The sequence below is a fragment of the Mesoplodon bidens genome, assembly GCF_964165515.1.
Source record: "Mesoplodon bidens genome assembly, chromosome: 4".
Classification (NCBI taxonomy): Eukaryota; Metazoa; Chordata; class Mammalia; order Artiodactyla; family Ziphiidae; genus Mesoplodon; species Mesoplodon bidens.
In genome coordinates this window covers 66,115,367-66,138,546 of record NC_138160.1, presented here as the reverse complement: position 1 = coordinate 66,138,546, position 23,180 = coordinate 66,115,367, and the positions used below count along the sequence as shown (strand labels likewise).

At 34.1% G+C, this 23,180-nt stretch overlaps 1 protein-coding gene across 8 annotated transcripts in view; it reads left to right on the top strand.

Annotated features, from left to right (window-relative positions):
* Positions 1–23,180, top strand: part of SSBP2 (single stranded DNA binding protein 2) — a gene marked incomplete at its 3' end in the record, with an annotated part of 330,177 nt that overhangs the window by 297,938 nt on the left and 9,059 nt on the right. For 4 of the 8 annotated variants that reach the window (XM_081231545.1, XM_081231542.1, XM_081231540.1 and 1 more), the window contains 6 exons: positions 6,380–6,415; positions 8,210–8,264; positions 11,880–11,950; positions 14,762–14,840; positions 17,168–17,196; positions 22,800–22,958. In XM_081231545.1, coding sequence (XP_081087671.1) covers positions 6,380–6,415; positions 8,210–8,264; positions 11,880–11,950; positions 14,762–14,840; positions 17,168–17,196; positions 22,800–22,958 — 429 coding nt within the window. Of the gene's footprint in view, positions 1–6,379; positions 6,416–8,209; positions 8,265–11,879; positions 11,951–14,761; positions 14,841–17,167; positions 17,197–22,799; positions 22,959–23,180 lie in introns of those variants that run through there. The other 4 variants (XM_081231547.1, XM_081231546.1, XM_081231541.1 and 1 more) reach the window with 2 other exon arrangements.

Below are 23,180 nucleotides of genomic sequence, written 5' to 3'. Positions count from 1 at the left end.
ATACAAATGAACTTATTTACAAACAGAAACAGACTCACAGATATCGAAAACAAACTTACGGTTACCAAAGGGGAAACGTGGAGGGGAGGGATAAATCAGGAGCTTGGGAATAAAATATACATACTACTATATATAAAATGGATAATCAACAAGGATCTACTGTATAGCACAGGGAACTCTACTCAATATTCTGTGATAACTTGTATCAGAAAAGAATCTGAAAAAGAATGAATCTATGTATATGTATAACTGAATCACTCACTTTGCTGTACACCTGAAACTAACACAACATTGTAAATCAACTGTAATCCAATAAAATTTTTTAAAAACCCCGTGAGTGCACACTGGTGCTTCAACTTCAATTCAGTACAACAGAGTTCATTCTAGACTTTCTGCTTTCCAGGTTTATACCTCACTTCTCTGAAAGTGAGAAATCTACCAACCATTATCCACAATACATTTATTTATCTGCTTAATCTTTATCTTTACATAGTTTTGTCATATACAAGTGTTTTGATCAAAAATATTTTTGGCACTGTTTTGCATGGCAGCAGGAGAAACATTTTTAAGGACAAACTTATGTTTTTAATTCAAAATAAGAGTATGATTTTTTACTTTTAACTTCCTTCACTCTGAGCATTACAGTACTGGCCTCAGATTCTTACTTGGAAGCTTATTTACAAGTCTACCAACCATTTTTTTCTTTTTTATGTTTTTCACAAAGAACTGTACATTTGGGTTGAACTATAAAGCAAGTTCTAATCATTAAGTAGCCAGCACTTTTATCAAAAATATCTTAATTAGCTTTGTCTGCAGACACTTTTGATTACAAGGTATAGAAAACTAACCAAACTAGGCTCATATTGAAAGAGAATATTACTGGATCATGTATCTGAAAAGTCCAGATATAAATTTGCTTGAGGGTACATTTGGTTCCAAGTATTCAAATAACATCATTAGACACTGCCTCTATTCATTGCTTACCTTTGTTCCACTCATCTGGCAAGAAGGCCCTGTGAAGCTCCAGATTTATATCCTCACAGCTCCCTGTTGAGTACAAAAGAGCACAACTCCATCAGTTAAGCACAGGTATTGGGAATAACTAACTGAACTGGATTCACTTAGCTTGGGTACATAGACTCATTCATGAACCAGTTATGTACAATGCTCTATTGGCCAGGCCTAGGTCACACACCCACTTCCTGAGCCCCACCCGAGCCACATGGAAAAATAAGGGAAGTATGGTTCAAAGAGAATTCAAGGAATTGTTGGCAAAAGAAGGGATAGGCAGAAACAACAGATGTTCAGTATAGCATTGTATTCATCAACTCACTAGCTGGAAAGATAGAAGAGAAAACTCCTTTAAGGAAAAATGAGGATCTACTACAATGATTAAGCCTAAGAGAAATACAAATATTTTACTCCAAATAGGCTCTGCCCTGTACAAATAAATGCTCATTTTTAAAAAAGAGCATTAAAAAATAATAGAATATTTTCAACTTTACACTGACACAGATAATGTTCCCCTTGCGATTTCTAGTGAACTGAATTTCAGTGCTTTTAAGGTAGTTTTGAAATTCACAGTTGACGAAAGCTACTTAGCTAAAATGTAAAGCTACTTATAGCTATCTTTTTTTTTTTTTCTCGGTACGCAGGCCTCTCACTGTTGTGGCCTCTCCCGTTGCGGAGCACAGGCTCTGGACACACAGGCTCAGCAGCCATGGCTCACGGGCCCAGCCGCTCTGCGGCATGTGGGATCCTCCCGGACCGGGGCACGAACCCATGTCCGCTGCATCGGCAGGCGGACTCTCAACCACTGCACCACCAGGGAAGCCCTAATCATTTTTTAACGAAGCCAAAAAACTTCTAGTTATTCTGCTGTTCCCCCTACCATGGCACCAGTCATAGATATTAGGAGTCAGAATATTTCAGAATATTTGGATTGTTGTCACAGCTCTTGAATTTTCTGTCTAGCTTAACCAGACAATACATATGGCCCTTAATTTTATCATCTGTCAAATAAGAGATTCTTGTTCTATGATTCTGATCTTCTACCTCTCTGGTCTTGCTTATCTTCTACATCTGCATTTTCATCTTTCATTTCATATTAATGGTTATTTTGTATAGCATATGGGAGAGGGGTGGAGGGAGGAGATTAATTACATTGGGAAGAATCTGGTCACTAGAGGTGGAGAAAGGCCTGGACAAAAGTAAAGAGAAAGGGAAATGCAGGCAATGTGTGAGAAAAAATTATTAGATTCTTAGTGGCTGGGAACATAGATTTGGAAGGCAAAGCTGGAAAAAGAAAAATGGGACCATGATGTGTTCAGGGCTCTGAATACTGAGAAATCTGGAATTATCATCTATGTGGAACAGAGCTGTGTTTTAGGAAGATAGCATATAAAGTGGATACATAGGGAAACAATATTAGGAGAGTATAGTAACAGACTTTATATAAAATGTTGTCAGAGCCTAAGGTAAAAGCAGTGGAGAAAGGATGGCCGAGATAAATGTCACACATAGAACCAAAAATACCTGGTGACTTGTTGGATTTGAGGATAAAGAAAGTGAAGAAGTTGAAGGTGATTTCATGTCTTTGAACATTATAACATAATGTGTTATAATTTAAATCTATAACCTTCAACCTCTGCTGAGTCCTCACCAATGTGTGACCAGCAATTTTTTTTAACTCTTCTTTAGTCGCCTGCCTTTCCTGCACTTCTTATCTTTGGCCCCTTCTCTATTAGCTAAACTTGTCTCATATTTTATAGAGGAAAAAAAACAAAACACCATTAGACTCAAATTTCTTCAAATTCTACCCTTACCTCCAATATTATAAGACCTTTAATTGTTTTTCTTTCCGCTTGCCTCAGAAATGTTCTTCTCAATGCTAACTGTTTTATCTGTTCTCTTTATTCCATGTCTTGATGTCTCTGCATATCTTGCTCATTCATTTTCTAAAGGAGTTTTCATCAGTCCCTTTCCATTGGCTGGAACTTTCCCTAACACTGTGCCAATGAACAAAATCCCAAGACAACCTTAAAACCCCCAGTCTTTCACTCCTCTAGAGTTGGGAGGGGGCAACTGATAGAAAACTTCTCTCAACCCCTCCTCAGTCTCAAACCACCATCCAGTGTCTCTCACACATTGAATCCCTCACCACCATTCTCCTGGGCAGTGAATTCTTTGATCCTCTTTTCCGTTTCATTACTATGTGGTAGTGCAGTGCCTGAGCTATAACAGGTGATGGACGAAGATTGATTGAATTGACTTCTCAACCATTTCAATCCCCATGAAAAGTACTATTCTGAAGGTTACTAGTGACCTTCTACTTACCAACCAAAAATAATGACTTATTTTCTGTCCTCAGCATACCTGACCTTTGAAATATTTGACAGCTTGGTTTTGTTTAAATGTCTCTTCATTTCTTTTCTTCGTTTAAATAATGTTTATTTTTTCCATATTTGTACTAGCATATTCCTTTTTATTATTTATTCTTAGGTGTGTCACAGAAAGGTTGAAAGACTTGAGCCTGACAGAGCTCAAAAATAAACCCAGTTTATTTACCTTGAAATTCAGTCTGTATAGTGAGGGGAGTTTGGGGGAGAATGGGTACATGCATATGTATAGCCGAGTCCCTTTGCTGTGCATCTGAAACTATCACAACATTGTTAATCGGCTATACTCCAATATAAAATAAAAAGTAAAAAATAAAAAAATAAAAAAATAAAAAATAAAAAAATAAAATAAAATAAACCCAGTTTAGGCTTTTCCTAGCCAAGCTGCCCCCACTCCTTGCTTCTTGAAAGTCTAACTTGCTTGATTTTTTGTAAGATATTTTCTCCTGATTTTCCTCCAGTCACATTATCCGCCCTTTCTTAACTGGTAATGTTCTTTAATTCCAATCTTGGGCTTTTTTGTTTTTTTTCATTTTAACATTTTCAACTATCACTAAATCTAATCAAAGCCTAGATTAAAGTCTCGTGCCCAGCACAAAATGGAAATTTATTCAACTGAAGCTTTATCTCTAGTCCTGATCTCGAATGAGTTCTAGACTTCTGTTTCCAAATATCTGTTGATCAGATCTAACTCAGTGTCTATTAGTGCTTTCCAATTCAACATGTCAGGTATTCCCCAAACTTGTCCCCCACTTCCTAAATTCCCTATATATAAATTAGTAGCACCATCATCCACCCAGTCAGCAAGTTGGAAACCTCAGGATCACCTTAACTTCTCCCTTCCCTTGTCCACCACACCCAGTTTGTCATCAAGCCCTGCGGAGTACATCTGTGAAAAGTCTGTCAAATTCTCTTACTCCTATGTATCTTAATCAGCCCTGCCTAGAACACTTTTTACTATCTCTTGCCTAGACTTTTTGCAATGGTCTCCTAAATGGTATTCATGTTCCATAATGCCTCTAGAGTTATCTTACTAAAACATAAATTTGAACATGTCTCTCTCAAACCTGTGACTCCCTATTTCCAACAGCGTCCTAGCTGCCCAGCTCAAATACGTCTTCTATACCCACACAGTACTTCTACCTACATTGTCATATATTGTTTCTCAGGCTAGGCTGGCAGATGCTGATGTAATTTACAAGAATGCAGGTTCCGTAAAGTGTTAGGGGTAGGAGCCCAAATCCTCCTTTCCCTTAATGAGGGCAAAAAAGACTATGAGGTAGAAACAGTGAGTGTAAGCCAAAATTAAAGAGGAATTGTGATAGGATAAGATTCTGATTGGAATATAGAGTGTTATTTGTGAGTGCCATGAGGAACAAGAAAAATGTCAGTCAGGAAAGTTGTTTAGATCTCTGTGCAAAAACTTTTAGGATGTATTCGTGCTCAGAAATGGAAAAGGGGGGTATATTGGAAAGGAAAGGAAAGGCAGTGAGTGTAAATTCCAAAGATCTAAAGAGTGGTTAGATCATATCTTGAAGTTGCTTAAGGATGACGGTAGGCAATAGAGGCAGAAGAACATGAGCCAGGTGCTAAAGTTGTAAGGAGGTGAAAACTGGAGCCAACAGATAAGTTGGTGATTTGGAGAGGGCAGGTGCACATGTTTAAAATAATAAGCAGAGGATGGATAGTAATCATGAACTGCAGAGGACCCTAGAGAGCAAAGCTATATTCATTCACCAAGTCGAGTAAATGTCTACTGCCATAGGGATCCGCATACTCATAGAAGTGATGGTCATCACTAGTGATACTGGACACTCCGGTAACGGCCACCTGCAGTGCTGAGTTACCCATAGGTGGACCAACCAGAGGCTCAGACACCTGTGGTCTGTGCTTAAGGCAAAGCAAGGACACCAAACAATGAGGAGAGAGCTTTCAAATAACTCAATATTAAAATCAAAGGAAAACCATAACTTTGTTGTATTTCTTTCTGCTTACTTTATTATTTCATGTTATTCATGTTTAACTATCAGGAAGGAGTTGGGGTGGAGGGAACATTTAGGTACAGGCATTATAATCTTTTCACCACTCTTAAGGTCCTATTTTGGCCCTGGCTGTCCTACTCCAAGAAGACAGTAATTTACTGGCTTTTTTCAGAATAAGGCAAAAATATCTCTTCTGGATGTGCAGAAGGATGTAAGCTAGTGAGCTTGTGTGAAAAAAGAATATTTGGATTTAACTTCTCTATTAATATCCACAGTTAAGGGGTTATTTTTAAATATATGTTTTCCAGTTTTCGTTTCTTAAATTATCATAGCAATGTTGTATTAATACCTTCTAATCTCTAGAAAAGAGCTTAGTTAGTTAGGAGCCTGATTTGAAGGGAAAGAGGGAATATGTTACCCATATCTGAGCCACACAAATTAGTAGTCTTCGGAGACTTACATTAACAAAATCTTTTGCATTCATTATATTGTTTTCTAGAAGCTAATTAGAAAGGAAAGGGGGAAAAAAGTGAGGTTTATATATCAAGTATTGACTACTGCATGAATATAGTAGCCTGAAACTGTCTTTAAAAAAAATAATGTATCCCAGAATGCACATAAATTAGAAATTGCATCTGTAAAGGCTACTAATTTGAAAAATTCTGGTTTCTGGTTTTTAGCTGCACAAATATATATCTTTTTAATTACAAAATAAGTGTCATTGTATCAAGCAGTGAGTACAACTGCCCTGAAATCAATATAACTTGAAGCTGTAATTCTATCTAAATTTCTCTTGACTAAAATCCTCTCTTTTTTGTAAATCAAGATAATTCTGCATTTTATTCAGTTTTCTAGCACTCAGACATATATAAATGCCTTTATCCTTTGTGATAAATTTTAAACCTTGACAAAAGTTAGAAAACAGATTCATTTTAGGTCAGTCTCCATACTGCCACATGAATCAAAATATGTATATTTTTTGTCCTGTTCATGTTCCAGATACCATACTCCTCAGCATCTCCTGGGAATTATGTAGTAAGTACATTTGGGTTTGTTTGCTCATAAGAATTGATGTTATGTTCTATTTGGGCAATGAAATAATTGTCCAGATGTTAAGAAGAGCCCCTGTGTGTTGGCCAAGAAATGAACATCTGATTTGTATTGAGTTGTTTCGTCTGCCAACCTCAGTACATATGTTGATGTTCATCAGTGAAACAGTTATCAATCTGGCCAAAATTGCCCTGAGTACTGTGTTTTACTTCAGCATATGTTTCTGTAAACCACTGCAATACACTGTCCAATCATGAAGAAAGCCATCCCAGTAACGCAATGATATGCTTGAATTTGCAGTTCTTCAGAATAATCTACACTTCCTCCCCACCGCACTTGCCATACACAAAGTATAAGAAGACATTAAACTTTCTCCCAATCACAAAGAGAATTAGATAGCAGAATAATGACTAGTAATTTGGGGGAGATGGGCTAGTTTTCATTCTTAGAAACCGAGACCACTTATTCTTCTTCTTATCACTTAGTACGTGTTAAAAATTTCCAATTATTTACATTCGTCAAATCAGCAGGTTTTACATGACCTCTTGAACTTGCAAATGACCTTTTAACCATCATCACATTATAATCCTTGCTGTATCTCAAGGCCATCATAAAAGATAATTTGTTTATAATATTTAGAGGGAATTGCCTAACAGAGTAGCAAGGGTAAACCGGTAAAAAAAAATCTTTCCTAAAGAACTTTTCAGAGGTGGTGGTTAACCAGAGTAGGAAAAAAGGAGTACTTAGGAAGAAGATCAACGCGCATTTTACCCTCCATGGAAACAGTGTTCTGTGAGCATAACGAAAAGCACACGCTGTTTTGGACCTGTGAACTTAGTGCTCAGTATTCCTTTAAGCTATACAAGCTAAGCAAGTCTAACTTTTTGTACAATCTCTATGAAAGTAAAAAAGTTTGAGTAAAACCTATTTTTTCTTAAAGTCAATTAAAAATAAGCTTGATATGTATAGTTTTATGAACTTATAGACTTATTTGAAAGTAAATTTAAGCTGTTTAATAAATAGCAATACATATATTATTTGAAATAATTAGTGGGCTATGTCTGTGCACTCCAAATGAAGCAAAAATTTAGCCACTTGATAGTTAATTTGATTACTGTAAGTCTGAACATTCTAAAACTCATTGCCTGAATTATCCATTTTGGTTGCATGAAATAACTGAATTAACTTGAGTCACCTAACATCCATTTCAAATTGATTGTGTACCTACAGCCTTAGAAACCCTCAAATCAGTCAGCATTACCTCTCATTTCTAGTTGATGTGATAGCTGAAGGTACAGTGCATCCAAAGTGTTGCAGTTGATTCCGGCAGAAGAAACAGCATCAATGTATTTTTTTAAACATGTGAATATCTTTTGATTTTCAGTTGCCTATAAAAACCAGTGATACAAAATGTAAGAAAATTACAGTAAGCTAAATCACAGATACACATGAATGATTTCTATTGTATGGGATTTGTAAAGGCCTTATTAAATGGTTTCTCCTTAACCTTATACCTGATGTCATTAAGCCATGAATCATAAATCAGCGTTACAGGCTCATTGTTTTTGGAAACTTGTCAAAACAATCTCAGCATATTTAAGCTAAATTATATTTTGCATAACATTGAAATGATTGTGCATTCAAAGAAAATAAATTATGGAGAAAATGTATTTCTTCTTCTGTTTTCAAACTGGATTATTATAAAGTCTAACTTCTGTTTTTCCTTATATTGTTTAATGCAATGCCTTATTTTTACTGAAATTTTGTGTAATTATTTAGGGTCCTCCAGGAGGTGGAGGGCCACCAGGAACACCCATCATGCCTAGTCCAGCAGGTATTGTAATCGAACTAGCCACGTGGGCATTTGATTCTTAGAGTAAAATCACAAAATACAGAAATTGTTATGAAAGAAAGTTAGTAGTATTCTCTACGTCACTGGTGGTTTCACAAGTTGCGTAGAGGTAGCAAGTAGGAAGAAATAGTGTTCTTAAGTAACTATTGTCCAGTTACTTTAAGCATTTAGAAAACTCCTGTTGTGTAGGTAATAGATTTAATCAGAATGAAAACTGTGTTGATCTGTATGAATTGCCCAATAATTTATCTGACTAAAAGTTTGCTTGAGACTGTGGAAAAGATCCAAACCTCACAACTTAAGAAAAATTCTGCATAAGTAACACATGAAATACATGGATCCATTAGGTTTAATACAGCAAATCAGCCCCACCATATCTAGCATCTAAGATAGATGTGGACGTGCTTACAATATCATTTATCCTACATGTCTATAGGTATTTACTAGTTAGCTAACCCACTAGGTAGTGGGGAAAGTTTTTTAACCTTTTAAACCAAAATACTTTAATATTCCTGGAATCATGTAGTTATTTTAAATATCTCTTTCCTTTGAGACTTTAATACAACCTATTAAATGTGTTGTGTCTTGAGGCCTCTGATGGTAGCACAGCCCTCCTAGAAAGCTCCTGGCAACATGTAGCAAGAGCCTGAAAAAGCTCATACCACTTGACACTATAATCCTACTACTAGAAATGACTGGAGGTACAATCCAAGAATCACGTAGAATGATGCTCATTTGTTATAGCCAATAGTTAAATAATAGAAACAACCTTCATGCCTAATCCGATTTTAGTGATGTTTTTAAATTAATGTTTTATGGACTAAAATGTAGCCATTAAAATTATTATCAAAGAAATTTTAATGACACAGAGAAATAAATGTCCATGATTTAATACAATATGATCACAGTGTTATTTTAAAATATATTACCCTGAAATCTGGGACTTCCCTGATGGTCCAGTGGTTAAGACTCCATGCTTCCACTGTAGAGAGCATGGGTTTGATCCCTGGTTTGGGAACTGAGATCCCGGAAGCCGCACGGTGTGGCCAAAAAAACTAAAATATATTACCCTGAAATCTAAAAAGTAGATAACAAAGAAATAGACTAAGACTTTGTCAGTTTTAACTTCTGGGTAATGAAATATATGGGAAATTTTTATAATTAGAAAAATTTTTTTATTATGTTGCACTGTTAAATTTGTATGTTCTTACGAATTTGTTGAAATCTAAGATACACAGAAGTTTGAAATTAAATATCATTAATCATACCAATCAATATTTTTAAGTTTTGAATCTTTAATTTAGAAAAAGCATAAATTTGATGATTAATTCAAAATTTTACGTTGCCTCACTAACTCTTTGGAATATATCATAAATATTTCATGGATCTCTGTCCTCAGAACATCTTCAGTGAAGTGAAACAAAATTCATTGAAGATAGAAGTATATGAATTGAACATCTTGCCCACATTTGCAATCCTTTTGGTGAAGTTAAGGTTTAATTTATGAAGGTAGCATGTGATTAATAAATACTTCACTACATACTCAAAGAAAGTTTTTGGAGTAACACTAAACTTTTCAGGTGATAAGTAATCTTATCACTTATTCCTTTCAAGCCAGAAATTGCCACCAGTATATCTTGCTAGCTTTTCTGCCTATTCTTTTATGTACTCATCCTTTATCACAGTCAGTCCTCTAATATGAAGCCAGTATCCCCCACTCTCCAAAAAATAGGTGCCAGAATATCTATTGTAAAGTTTTTTTGTATATAAAAATAAATCAGACATTTTCTAAAAAATACCAACCTTATTCACTCAATGTTTTTTTCATTTTCAGATGCAATTATATTTGATTGGTCTTAAAAGCAATAAAGTTTTCTTTCTGCATATTTTTAAATATACAGCCCATTTTCCTTTCAAATTAATTGCTAAAATTAGTAAGTAAAATTAGTAAGGCTAATAAAGGTGAAAAACCATTTGAAGGTTTCCTATGTTTAAAAAACAATTCCAGCTTTTCTGAAAGATACATTTTTATGGGATAGAGTTTATGCCATGAATTGAATCTAAGTTAGTAGATATTTATTGTTTATAGTACACAACATGAGTAAGATATGGTCCCTTTCCTCCTCGCAAAGAAATTATAACCTAGTTTGAAGCAGGAGGGAAAAATAAGACAAAATATTAACTATAATGCAAAGCAGAATTCAGTGGTAGAAGAGCACTCACATACTTTTAAGTATCAGGGGAAAACTTCATGGAAGAGGTAGCATTGGCAATGGGCCTTGAATAGTGAGAGTATAATTTCAATAAGTGGAAATTGTGTTGAGAAGATGCTCAGAGAAGAAAGAACAAAAATAAGGTGATGGAAAAGGATGATCATATGCAAGAAAGAAAAAGTGGCCTGGGTTGACAGGAGTATAGTGTACATAAGGATGTAAAAATAGTTAAGGCCACAAAAGTAGATTAGGAGCTTACTCAGTATAAACAAACAGAGGTCAACCAGAGGCGGGCATTTCAACTTTCTCAACAATATGATGTATTAATCTAGAAGTAAAAAATAATATTTAGGTTTATGGATCACTGTTTACAAAGTATAAATGGCATCTAACCTACTCTAAAATAATAAGTTAACATCTAATAATCACAAAACAAGAGGAAAAGTAATTGCCCATTTCTCACTCTATGGTTATTGCCATGAGAAAGCAAATAATTTTTATCTTCTGCCTTCAATCAGTACAAAACATTTGAAAAACATCTTTTTCAAAATAGAAGCCTGTAACATTATATTTAAGAGAACTATATAATTGTGGAAAAATAGCAAAGCATTTTATAATTGATAGTTCCTAAATATAAAATATTAAGCCATTCACTCTAGGCTATACATTATAAACACATATACTCAGAGACTTAATTAGGACTAGCTAATAGACATGAAATGTAAAATGTTACATATATTTATGTGGCTATACACTACAGTTATTTTTATTATAATGAATCAAAAATAAAATGAATGAAAAGAAATTTATCAAAAGTTGTACTAGTGGAAGCTGGCTTTTACTTCAAGCAAGAGAATTTTCATTCCAGTTGTATAGTCTCGTTCTAATATCTTTCTGTGGGAACTAAACCAGGATATTCCACCAGCTTTTATTAATTATTAGCTAAATAAACTATTTTTTAATTGGTCTATAAGAAGCCTAAGGAAATAATAAGTAAAAAGCTACTAAATCTGAATTTTAAGAGATTTGATATATGTATACATATAAATTGCTTAGAGAAATCAAAAGAGATCATGTTTTTTAAAGAAGAAAAAATTTACAGTAACTCTTTAGACTTTTAAAGTAATATTCCTTTTGATCTGAATTATTCAAGTGATTATTCCTAATATATTAGGTAGATATTCCTAATTTACAACCTCAGAATGATAATTTTGGGGTCAGAAAATGACTTACAGATATTTGTTTCTGAACATTAGTAATGACTATTTCGAGTGCTGTAGCTATAAACATGCATAAGTGTCCAGATCATCTTTGATTATTATTTTGTGATGAATTGGGCATAGATTATAATGAAAGATATTAATTCAGTAATATTTTGTTTCAGACTCAACCAACTCTGGAGACAACATGTATACTTTAATGAATGCAGTACCTCCTGGACCTAACAGGCCTAATGTAACTATGCATTTTTTAAAATATTTGGAATGTATTTGAAGACTCAAACTCTAAGTACATTCCTTTTCCTTGATACTGTTTAAGCTTTATATTTTATTATCCAGGATCTTACTGGATATCAAAAAATCAAATTCTATGTTCTGGGTTGGAAAAAAACATAATATATAACAAGAGATTTCATATCAATATAATGTAAATGTAAAACAGAACTTAATTATAAAATGTTGATATGTAGCCTTATTTTATCTCGAATACCTAATAATTAATATTGACTATTTGAAAGTGACAGTTAATGTGTAATCATATGTTCACCTCATTTTACACATCACTGGTTTCTTCAGGTGGTTGTTTTTTTTTTCCTGATAAACTTGAAACTAAATTAGGAAGTTGAATATGCCTGTTTTTCTTTAAATTTTTGAAATCTGGAGTTTAAATATAGAACTGAAGCAGTTCTACAGAAAGAATTTGAGTGTACTTAATAAAGCATAGGTCATGATTTTTCCACGAACGTGTACAGAAAAATGATATCTATAAGACTACATATTAACAAAAAAATATAAGAAAATACAGTTAATACATAGATATATATATATGAATAAAAGGTAGCTCAAATTAAAGAAAAATCAAAACACATATAAAGAATTTCCAAAGGTATACCAAAAACTGGGGATGAAATATTATAGTTGAGCTTCCTAGCAAAGGGAAACTTTAAATTGTCCAGTATGTTATGGTACTTGAAATATGGCTAGTCCAAACTGAGATGTGCTGCAGGTATGAAACACACCCTGGATTTTGAGGACTTAATATGAAAAAATATATAAAATAGCTCATTAAAATTTTATACTGACTATTTTGATAGATAATTTTGATTATATAAGTAAATAAAATTATTAAAATTAACTTCACCGGTTTCATTTTACTTTTTAAACATGGCTGCTAATAAATCTAAATTTATTTACGTAGTTCACATTTGAACCTTACATATTATTTCTGTTAAGCAGCACTGCCTTCAGTTACCAGTGTTCCCTTTGTATAATCAAATAAATTCTTTTTCAGGAAAAAGAAAATTTTCTGTCAGTAATGTCTAAAAGGTGTTTTCACAGAGATTTTAAAGAACACTGAATATGATCATGAACAATGTTCATTTTAGAAATGCAGTACAAATGTAGAAAAGCTCTTCATACTGCAATTTCAGATCTTAAAACTTGATATTTGAAAGGGAGGGAATAAGGGAGGAAACCAGGAGCATATGGTACTGAAGACATTTCTGCAGACAGCTAAACTGATATCATCCAAGTGTGTTCCATTCTGGTTCTCTTACTTGTTACAAAGATAAGAGATTCAAGAGAAGCAGAAGCTGAATATGTCACTCTTCCAAATGTCATTCATTTCAGCCAGAGGTAGTCAAAGCAAATGCCTGCTGAGGACTGGGACTGCAGTATTATGTGTTTCAAGTATAATACCTACAGTCTTAGTGTTGTTTAAAGCATAGTGGGGGCCGGATAAAAGGACCAAACCAAGGAGGTTCACAGGCTGTTGGCCTCACCGGCACCAGTTTCTCAGCCCAGATCTAAACTATGCTTTTGAAAAAAACCCGAAAAACAACAGTAAGTTCAAAGTTAATTTCTTTGACCTCTCACTAGAGGCATGCATATTCCAAGTTGTTTACTGAAAAAAAAAAAACCAAAAAACACAATCCATCCATGTGTTTTAGGCAACAAAATTTTAGGCAACAGAATTGGCATTATCCTGTGAAAATGTATAAGCATGTGGTTTGTGTGAGCACGGTAATGGAAAGCTATCTTCTTTCCACACAGAGTCAGTGGTATACAGGGTGTCCACTCAGGGCAATCTTCCCCCGAAGCCTACATGATTAGTAACCACCACAATCCCATCTATACACATACATACACGCAACACATTCAGTATTCTGCACCATACAACATGGAAGAAATGATTTGGGCATGGGAAATTTTAAGAACAAGTGTTTTCAGTAATCTATCTTAACTGTAAACATAAGGTAATTATAGATAGCCTGTCTTCAAAATGAAGTCTGAGTTTCCTTAGAAGTATTCCAGGGAGTTGAGGGAAAGACTAAGTGGGCAGGTCATGGGCTCTCCACCACCAACTCTACCACAGCACATATCTTTACATCTGTGTTGTACTAGGCTTCTAATGTAAGGTTTCACTTGAAAATGAAATATCACTACTTTAAAAAATGTTAAATATAACTGCTATTGAATGCCTAATTGTGACTGAACTGACATAGTTGAGACTGCCAAAAAGACTTAGCTATATTCAGCTATCCCCAAGGAGCTAAATGTATTTAACCTGCAAGATGAAATTATTTATCATGTCCATTTGACCAAAGATAGATTGTCTGCTAAGAAAAATGTTAATGTTGGCATATAATGTTCAGTTATTATTATTAATAAGCCAATACCTTTAGCAGCTTCTTAAGAATTACCTCTGGTTTATAATAGCAAAATTTGTCAATAGCATAGAATACTTATCTTCTTATTTGCACTGGAATATATGTGCTTTCTGGTTAAGGATATCTGAAGAAAACTTTGGATATGAATGAGGATTAGCCTGAAGATCTAGAACATAGAGAAGATGGAATGAGGGAAAGTAGCAGTCCAGTTAGAGAATCTAGAAGGCTGGAAAAAAATCTAGGAAAATAGTCTCCATAATTTGGAAATGAAAATAAGTTATAGAAGTGTCTTACAGTGTTGAAGATAGGTATTGTGACATTGAGATGAACAACTGTTTTCAATGTGATCACAGTCATTTTCTCCATTTTTAAAATAGTTTCCAATGGGCCCTGGGTCAGATGGTCCCATGGGTGGATTAGGAGGAATGGAGTCACATCACATGAATGGCTCTTTAGGTAAGGATATTAAATCTGATGTTCAGAAATGAATTCAAAACAAAACCTTAATTCTACATAGTGGATATCATGATTTGCAAAGTTCTTCTTTTTATAGGAACTCATTTTGAAATGCTTCAGCTTTTATCTACAACTGATAGTTTAATCCATAGGATATTTGCTATGATGGCTAGAGATTATTTGGAAAATCAGATATGTGAGAATTGTTCTAACCTAGCTCATATGCACAGGTATTTACTTGAACTTATCAAAATCTGAGTGTTTATGATGAAAGGAGACACTGCTGCTTTGGGCACCTAGAGGACCATGGTATCCTCACAGTGGGTTCCTTTGTCTCCAAAGGTCTATAGACACAGTCTCAGAGGAACTTCAGTCCTCTGCAAGAATTTCTTGATTTTGTTTTTGTATTTTAATGTTTGTCTCTTTTTAAAAAGTAAAATAGGTAATCATATTCTGGATAATCTGAATGATTCTGTTAAGAGAGAACACTGCCCACATTGTGTTCATGATAAAGCTGATTTCAAGTAGTGCAAATAATGGTTGTAAACATACTTCATAAATGATGTTTTCTTACCAAATGAAGCCAAATATCTGCAAGGTGAACACAAAGTTTCACAGCAGTGAGAAACAGGGACAAGGGGTACAAAATTGACCTGGTCACACAGCATACTGTATATGTAGGCAGGCCAAAGGCAAAACCAAAACAAGGGAAAAAAGACACTTATTTTATGTTTGTATGTTTATCATCATCATATATCATAAACTATTTTAAAAGCTGACAGTGGGGTTGGAGGTTTGTGATAATTTTTTCTTTTGAAAAAGAACCATCTTTTACTTAAGTTGGAGAAACTATGCCATGAGTAACTCAGGTTATACACGGATTTCACAACCCCACCCTAGGTCAAGAAATGCCATCCTCTGATACTTCAAAAAGCTATGTAACTTCAATAATCAAGAAATTATTTACAACACTTTGATAGACTTTTTTTTTTGATAGACTTTTGTGCTTTTAAGGATCCATGCTTGTTTTGCCTCGTTTTCAAAATGTTAATTTGCACTGTCCAGTTATGGTAGTTACTAGTCATGTGTGACTACTTAATTCTAAATCAAATTAAATGTAAAATTCAGTTCTTCAGTTGCACTGCCACATATCAAGTGCATAAAGTCATATGAGCTAATGGCTATCGTAACAGACAGCACAAGGAAACATTTCCAGCATCACACAAAGTTCTACTGGAGATAGCACCATTCTAGAATTTTACTTTCTAATTTATTGCAAAATAATTTACTTTCCAGTGTTTTAATTTGTAAAATCATTCACAAAAAGATGGCATTTGGTCATAGTGAGAAGATTCTTAGTTATATTACTCACTAGAACAGAATTTGTAAAATAGTTTCACATATACTTGTCATCTATAATGAATATTGTTGCATATATTTATAGATACATAATTGCATATATACATTCAGTATTTAACATTATGCCTATTTATAAACTAATGCTAATAAGCCTTTACTTTATTTGTGACTGTCTGCTGAATGCTGTACTATTAAAATATTATAGTATTTTTATGCCAGGAAAATTATTTAAATAGTTAAAAATAAAGCTAAAAATGTGGCGAGGATCTGATTATTTTTCTTTGTTACCTAAGTTATGATTCCATTTCTTAAGTAAGAAATTAGTATTGATTGTCCATTTCTCCTCAGAATTAAAATAAAACCACAATGTTACATTTTGAAGACATTTTTACTTTTGATGGATTGCCATGAATATTTGTTGCTGCCAAAATTTTCTTTAAAATATTATACTTTGATTTTGGTTATTATAGTAAAACATGGTTCAGAATCTTGTCAGGTATTGTTGCAAATGCCTGTTTTGTACTTTATCAGATGTACAGAAGCATCATTTCAGAAAATAGAGATCTCTCTCTCTCTCTTGCTCTCTATTTACATATCTATAAATATATATATACACATGTGTATTAGTGTACACATTTTAAAATTTTGAATTGAGTAGGATATATATGTCTACTGTTTCACTTTCAGGAATTTATGACAGCAATAGTTTTTTATTCTGCCATTACCAAAAAAAGTAGATGATTGGGAAGGAAAGGTACAACTCTTCCTTGCATTTGTCATCAGATGATACTTACTTACCACACAGTATAAGAGAAAAGTAGTTTTTTGAGATTCAAAAACCCAGGAGATATACACTGCAAAATACATACAGTGTACTGCATTACTACATTAGTTTATTTTAAAGGAGTATTTAATTTACAGATAGAATCATTACCTAATAAAGGCTTTCTTTCCATATTTTGTTTTAGGCTCAGGAGATATGGACAGTATTTCCAAGGTGAGTATTATGTATTGTGTTGTTTTTTATCTGTGTTTTATTCCACACAGAACTCTTATTAAGATTGAGAATAACATTACGAATTTTGTTCTTAAAGAGTTTGAAAGTAGAAGCCCAGATATAATTAAGTAGAAGTTTAAAATATTAATGCATATAATCTGTGGGAAAGGGTAAAATTAGCCTTTTAAGAATATTTCAAAGCATGCTAGGATTCATTTACAGGATGTGATATACATGATTAATTGATACCCAAGCAAATAATAATCAGTTTAATCACATTATGATGTTACGCATTTGTAAAGCAAACTGACATACTTTAGATAATCTTTTGAAAATGTAAAGAAATCTAGAGCAACATGAAAAGAGGTAAATTTGAAAAAGTGGTTATTATATGTTGTAAGGGCATTGCATTTATACATCTCACTTGTATTCCAAACTCTTATCAGGCAATGCTGATGTCCTCAATCATTATTATAGTTCCACAAAATAGAGTAAGAAAGTAATTAGAAGAAAATTATATTAATAGAAGTAGGAAAGTGACCCTTCCAATAGCACATGTCTCTGTTTTTCCTCTGTCAGTTGTCTGAGTATCTAAAATTAATCCTTTGCTAAGATGCCGTATATTTTTTAAAGAATACCTAAATACTTTTTAGGTCATGATGAATTTTAAAATACTTCTCTGTGGGTCAAATGTATATTTAGAATGGCTGATAAGAACTAATTATTAACTACCACTAGAATGACTCTCTCAGAAGTCTTCTTTATATCAATAAATACAGAAATTCATTAAAGGATGACTTCATTTTTAACTCCACTTTGAATTTATATTCATGTATAATAAAGTAAAACTCCTGATGCCAAGGAAAATAAAATGAAGTTGAGCTATAGAAACTTATAAATTAAGACTTCAAGCTAAAAAAAAAAGAGAGAGCGTTTAATTGGCATTCTGACATTGTATCTGCATCGTTTGGCTGCTTGGCCTAGGAACTTCATCATGCACTTTGGATGTCTGTGTTTAGAAACAATCAGGAAGATCTTTTTCTTTTCTAAAAATAGATATATACAAACGGCATCATCTTACCTCTGTGAGTAATAGTATTAGGTAAGCCTTCAAAAACCTTGTTTTCAAAATAAGATTAATTGTATAATACCGTTAGAGCCTTCTTTCTGGGAAGCACCTTTACAAACCAGATGACCGTGATTGTATTGGCTGTCTTAGGTATCTAACAATTGATGATGGCTGAATTGTGCTTTGTGGTCACAGTAAAATGTCTTAAGTTAATATTTGAGAAACATATTCTAATGTCTAAAGATAATTCTTCATTACACAAAGACAGGAACATCCAGATTGCTTAAGACCGTCTTCATAAAATTTCCACTGACATAATCTTGTACACTACATAGATGTAAATGAAATTCTATATGGGAATGTACTTTGTAATTTATAAAGCACTTTAAAAAATTTTAAGGGCCATAATGACAAATGAAATACCATCTTCTAATCTGCCCTCATATCAGATCTATTGCTATACCTTCTATGCTTATTTTCCCATTCCTATACCCAGAAGCAAGTTTTTCCACCACACTATGCCTGCTACTGATAACATTCTCTTGCCTAGTGATTACTGTTTATTCTTTAAGCATTAACTGACCACCCATTGTGTACTTTTATATACTGAGTATTGCCTTGTGCACTATGGGGAAATACAAAAGACTTCTTTAAATACAAACATAATCTTTGCCCTCAAATGGTTTGTAGTTCGGCAGGAATTCCTTCATTCAGTAAACATTAATGTGCCAAGGCATTATTCTGGGCTATGAAATTCCAAAGACAAACAAGATATGGTTTCTGCCCTCAAGAAGCTCAGTATAACTAAGGAGACCAAACAAATACAATAGGGAAAAACTTTACAAAGGAAAGTTCAAGTACATTTCAATTGACATAAGAATTATGCCCAAGGGAATTCCCCAGTGGTCCAGTAGTTAAGACTCTGCTCTTCTACTGCAAGGGGTACGGGTTCGATCCCTAGTCAGGGAAATAAGATCCTCCTGCATGCTGCACGTGGCAGCCAAAATAAATAAGTAAAAATAAAGAAAAAAATTTTTTAAAAAAGAATTATGCCCAAGTAATAAACTTGTCACTTAACAATGTACTAGAAATGACTGGTTGCATCCACCTTCAAATGGGCTCCTAAGCATCTCATTTTTGCCCTGCCCCCACTCCTCGTTCCTTGGCTCCAGGCTCTAACCAGGCTATCTGGGTGATGGTACCACTATTGTTTGTCCCATCTCCACTTGTCTGTCACTTTATCTCTAATCAGCAGCATCAACCGTATTGTACAACCCCCTCCCAATTATTTTTTCCCTATGTCTTTCGACTCACAGCTGAATTTTTCAGCCTTTTACTCCAAGCTATGCAAGTTGTCACTAACTTCGTTTTCCCCACCTTCTTCCTTTTCCACCACATGTCCGGCCATCTCAAGAAGCTCTCTTCTCCCTTTTCTCTTATTTACTGGGCTCACTCCTTTTTATCCTATTCTTTTTCTAGTCATTCTTGTTTGTGAATCCGAAGATGATCTTAACCACTTCTGCTTAGCAATTGTGTTCAAAATTGCCCTTGGGTCTCTAGCTGCATCTTCCTAATTCTCCAGTTAAACCTGTATTTTGTCAAGCATCAGTATTACATTTTTTAAATTTCTTACTCCATTTTAAGAAATTGTTTGACCAACCTACGCCCTTTTTGTGCATTATATTCTTGCCTTGTTGATGAAATCTACTGGAGACACTGCACACAAACATAGCTACAGTTAAATGTAGCACACACACAGTTCATTGCCACCCACCGTCATAACCTGCTCTGGGCTGGTGTTTGGAACCACTGTCTTAGCTGTTCCTCATATACCAATACTGAGTATATCTTTAGCTATATCTTCATCATGTCACCCAGGGACCATGGACAGCACAATTTCCTTAAGACTCCTCATTGAGCAACTTTTGTTGTTTTCACAACATTTTGCATAGATTACCTCAGATTTTTTAAAGATGTTCTATCATTTCATGATTTTCAAATATACCCAGTGAGCTAGATAGGAACAGGTTTCAGAGATCTGATATTAGCTCAGTTTTCTGTGTTGAATGTGTCCTTTTAAGCTGCCTCTCAGTGTTCTCATATACACCACCACCACTGCCCCCTAAAAAAGTTTAATGCTGAGCCACCATGCTATGAAAAGATTGCATGGAAAACAGAAACACCATGAAGTGTTTTATACGTATTTAAATATTACTGTAATGTTACTTTCAAACTTCAGATATTTTTAAATCGACACTTTGAGTCAGGAATCAATTTGAAGGTAGCCAAACTTTCAGAATTGCAAATCAAGAAATGATATCACTTTGATGTGGAGTTTTAAAAAAGGATACAAATGAACTTATCTACAAAACAAAAATAGAGTTACAGATGTGGAAAACAAACTTATAGTTACCTGTGGTAAGGGGCAGGGGATAAATTGGGAGATTGGGATTGACATATACACACTACTATGTATAAAAGAGATAACTAAAAAGGACCTACTATATCACACAGGGAACTCTACTGAATACTCTATAATGGCCCATATGGGAAAAGAATCTAAAAAAGAGTAGATATATGTACATGTATAACTGATACACTTTGCTATACACCTGAAACTAACACAACATTGTAAATCAACTATACTCCAATAAAACGTTTTTAAAAAAATAAAAAAAGAAATGATACATGGCAAAAGTGCAGCAGAGTCTGGGAGCACCCCAGTTTAGTCAGAGATATGCTGCTCCTCTCAGGGCACCTCATGTACTTAAGGCTAGGAGTGTGAATATCACACAAGGATGGACAGGGCTCGTTTCATATATCTGTTTGAATATGTAAAAGTATGCAGCTTCCAAATACATGCTCAAATACCCCTGTATAGGTATGTTAGATTATTTTTTTATTCCAAGATTGCCAGTTTCTCCATTATGTATGAAATGACAAATATGCCTTCACCAAAGACTTCTAGATTTGGGGTAAATCTTATAGTGTTTTTATAAATTTGCCCTTTTTTGAGCTTAGTAAGCATTATCATTCCTGCTTTCAAGACACAGTTGATTAATAACTTTATTCATGAGTTGTAGCTTAGTTACCTATAGCTTAGTTAATTGCATTTCAATTTTACTTAATTTTTTTTTTCAGGAAATCAGGTTATCCATATTCATTTCAAAGTCCAGTTACTTTATACTTGGGAAACTAACATTTCCAGAGAAAAAAAATTTTTCCAAAAAAAAAAAAATAGAATCCTCTTTATGCCATTAAGCATAAAGCTGGTTCCCCAGCCCTTGGGGTTCACTGGCAAATGGAGCTCCTAGAGGCTTCAGAGGATCCCTGTTCTCAGATCCTCCCTGTGGGGTGCACAGCAGGACAAGATACAAGCTCTATTTCTACCAGCTCATCTACCTGTCTCTGCTTTACAGTTTAACCATATTTTTTAAAAGCACATATTCTTCTGAGGATAACCCATTCATGACATTTTCGTTTTTATTGCCTAACTTGGTTTTAGTTAAGTCAAAATCCTCAGAGCAATTTTGTTTAAAAAAATCTAAAAACTTATTCAAAAACAAAATATAAAATGGCAATGGCTCAGGAAAAAACTCTAAAACCTGGCTTACATTTGAAATAACGAGTAAAAGTTTTTAACCTTGAAGTTTATTTTTACAAGAATCCCTTAGTCATAGTTGCAATCCTGTGTGAGCATGCTTTACACGCTGCTGCCATTCTGTATTCCCTATCGACGTGGAGTATCAAATGACCTCACGTGGCTAAAATCGCACAGCAAAAACAAGACTAGCGAACTTAAATAGAATATAAAGCAGTATACTGTTAACTTTGTGTTTGATTAGATTGCTAGTATCAGCCATTTTATCTTAAAAGTTTCAAATAAATCTGCTCAAACAAATGATAGGAAAGGGTTCTAAATCACTCCACCTCTGAGCCTCCTTTTCCTGTACAAGTACATACTGAATTCTCAAGTCCTGAGGTATTTATTTCTCTTGTTCTTAACTATCGTTAACCATTTTCCTTTTTTCTTTATGGTTCATATAAAAATAATGGTTAAAGTCGTGTTACTATGTAAACCACATGTAGAATTAAAGGGAAATATTTATCAAAACAGTGACCTTTCGAGTTCGATTAGTAAAATCACCCAGGGAAGTTATTGTTCCATCCTGCCTGATCAGTGGGTGGACTGCACACTTCATCATGCCCCTCCTGGGAATGTTTCTTAAGCTCTCCAGAAGTCTAGGAACTCTATGAACTGAGAGTGGGAAATGGAATAAATGATTCTGAGACTAAGACGAAGAGTTACACTGAACTATTTGGGGTTTTCTGTTTTTTAATTTTCGTTTGGGAAAGCATTAGTACTTGTCAAGGTGCAAAGAATGAACAGAATCCATGGTAGAAGTCTGAGATTGGAATTATAAGTCTGCTTTGTCCTTAGAGATGATGGTATAGATTCCATGTTTGAAACAGTACCATGTAAAAGGGAAATTAAAATCTTCAAAATGCTTTGTTTTCTAAATCTTGTTTACAGAATTCTCCCAATAATATGAGCCTGAGTAATCAGCCGGGCACTCCTAGGGATGATGGCGAAATGGGGGGAAATTTCTTAAATCCTTTTCAGAGTGAGAGTGTAAGTATTCCCTTGACTACGTTACTATATCCAGATTTTATTTCTGAAGCTCTTCTTTAGAATAAATGCATAAAGCCATTATTACGACTGTTTATCTAGAGTTCAATAGGTTGATCTTTTAAAAGTTAGAAAACTAAGTGGAATTTCTTTGAAAGTATTAAAAAATAAACTTTCTACTCCGATTCTATGTACATAGTTACAAAGACAAAAACCTTAATACTAATTTTACTTTAGAAAACATCCACCATAAAGGAACGTACTAGAAACAGGTTCATATGTGAT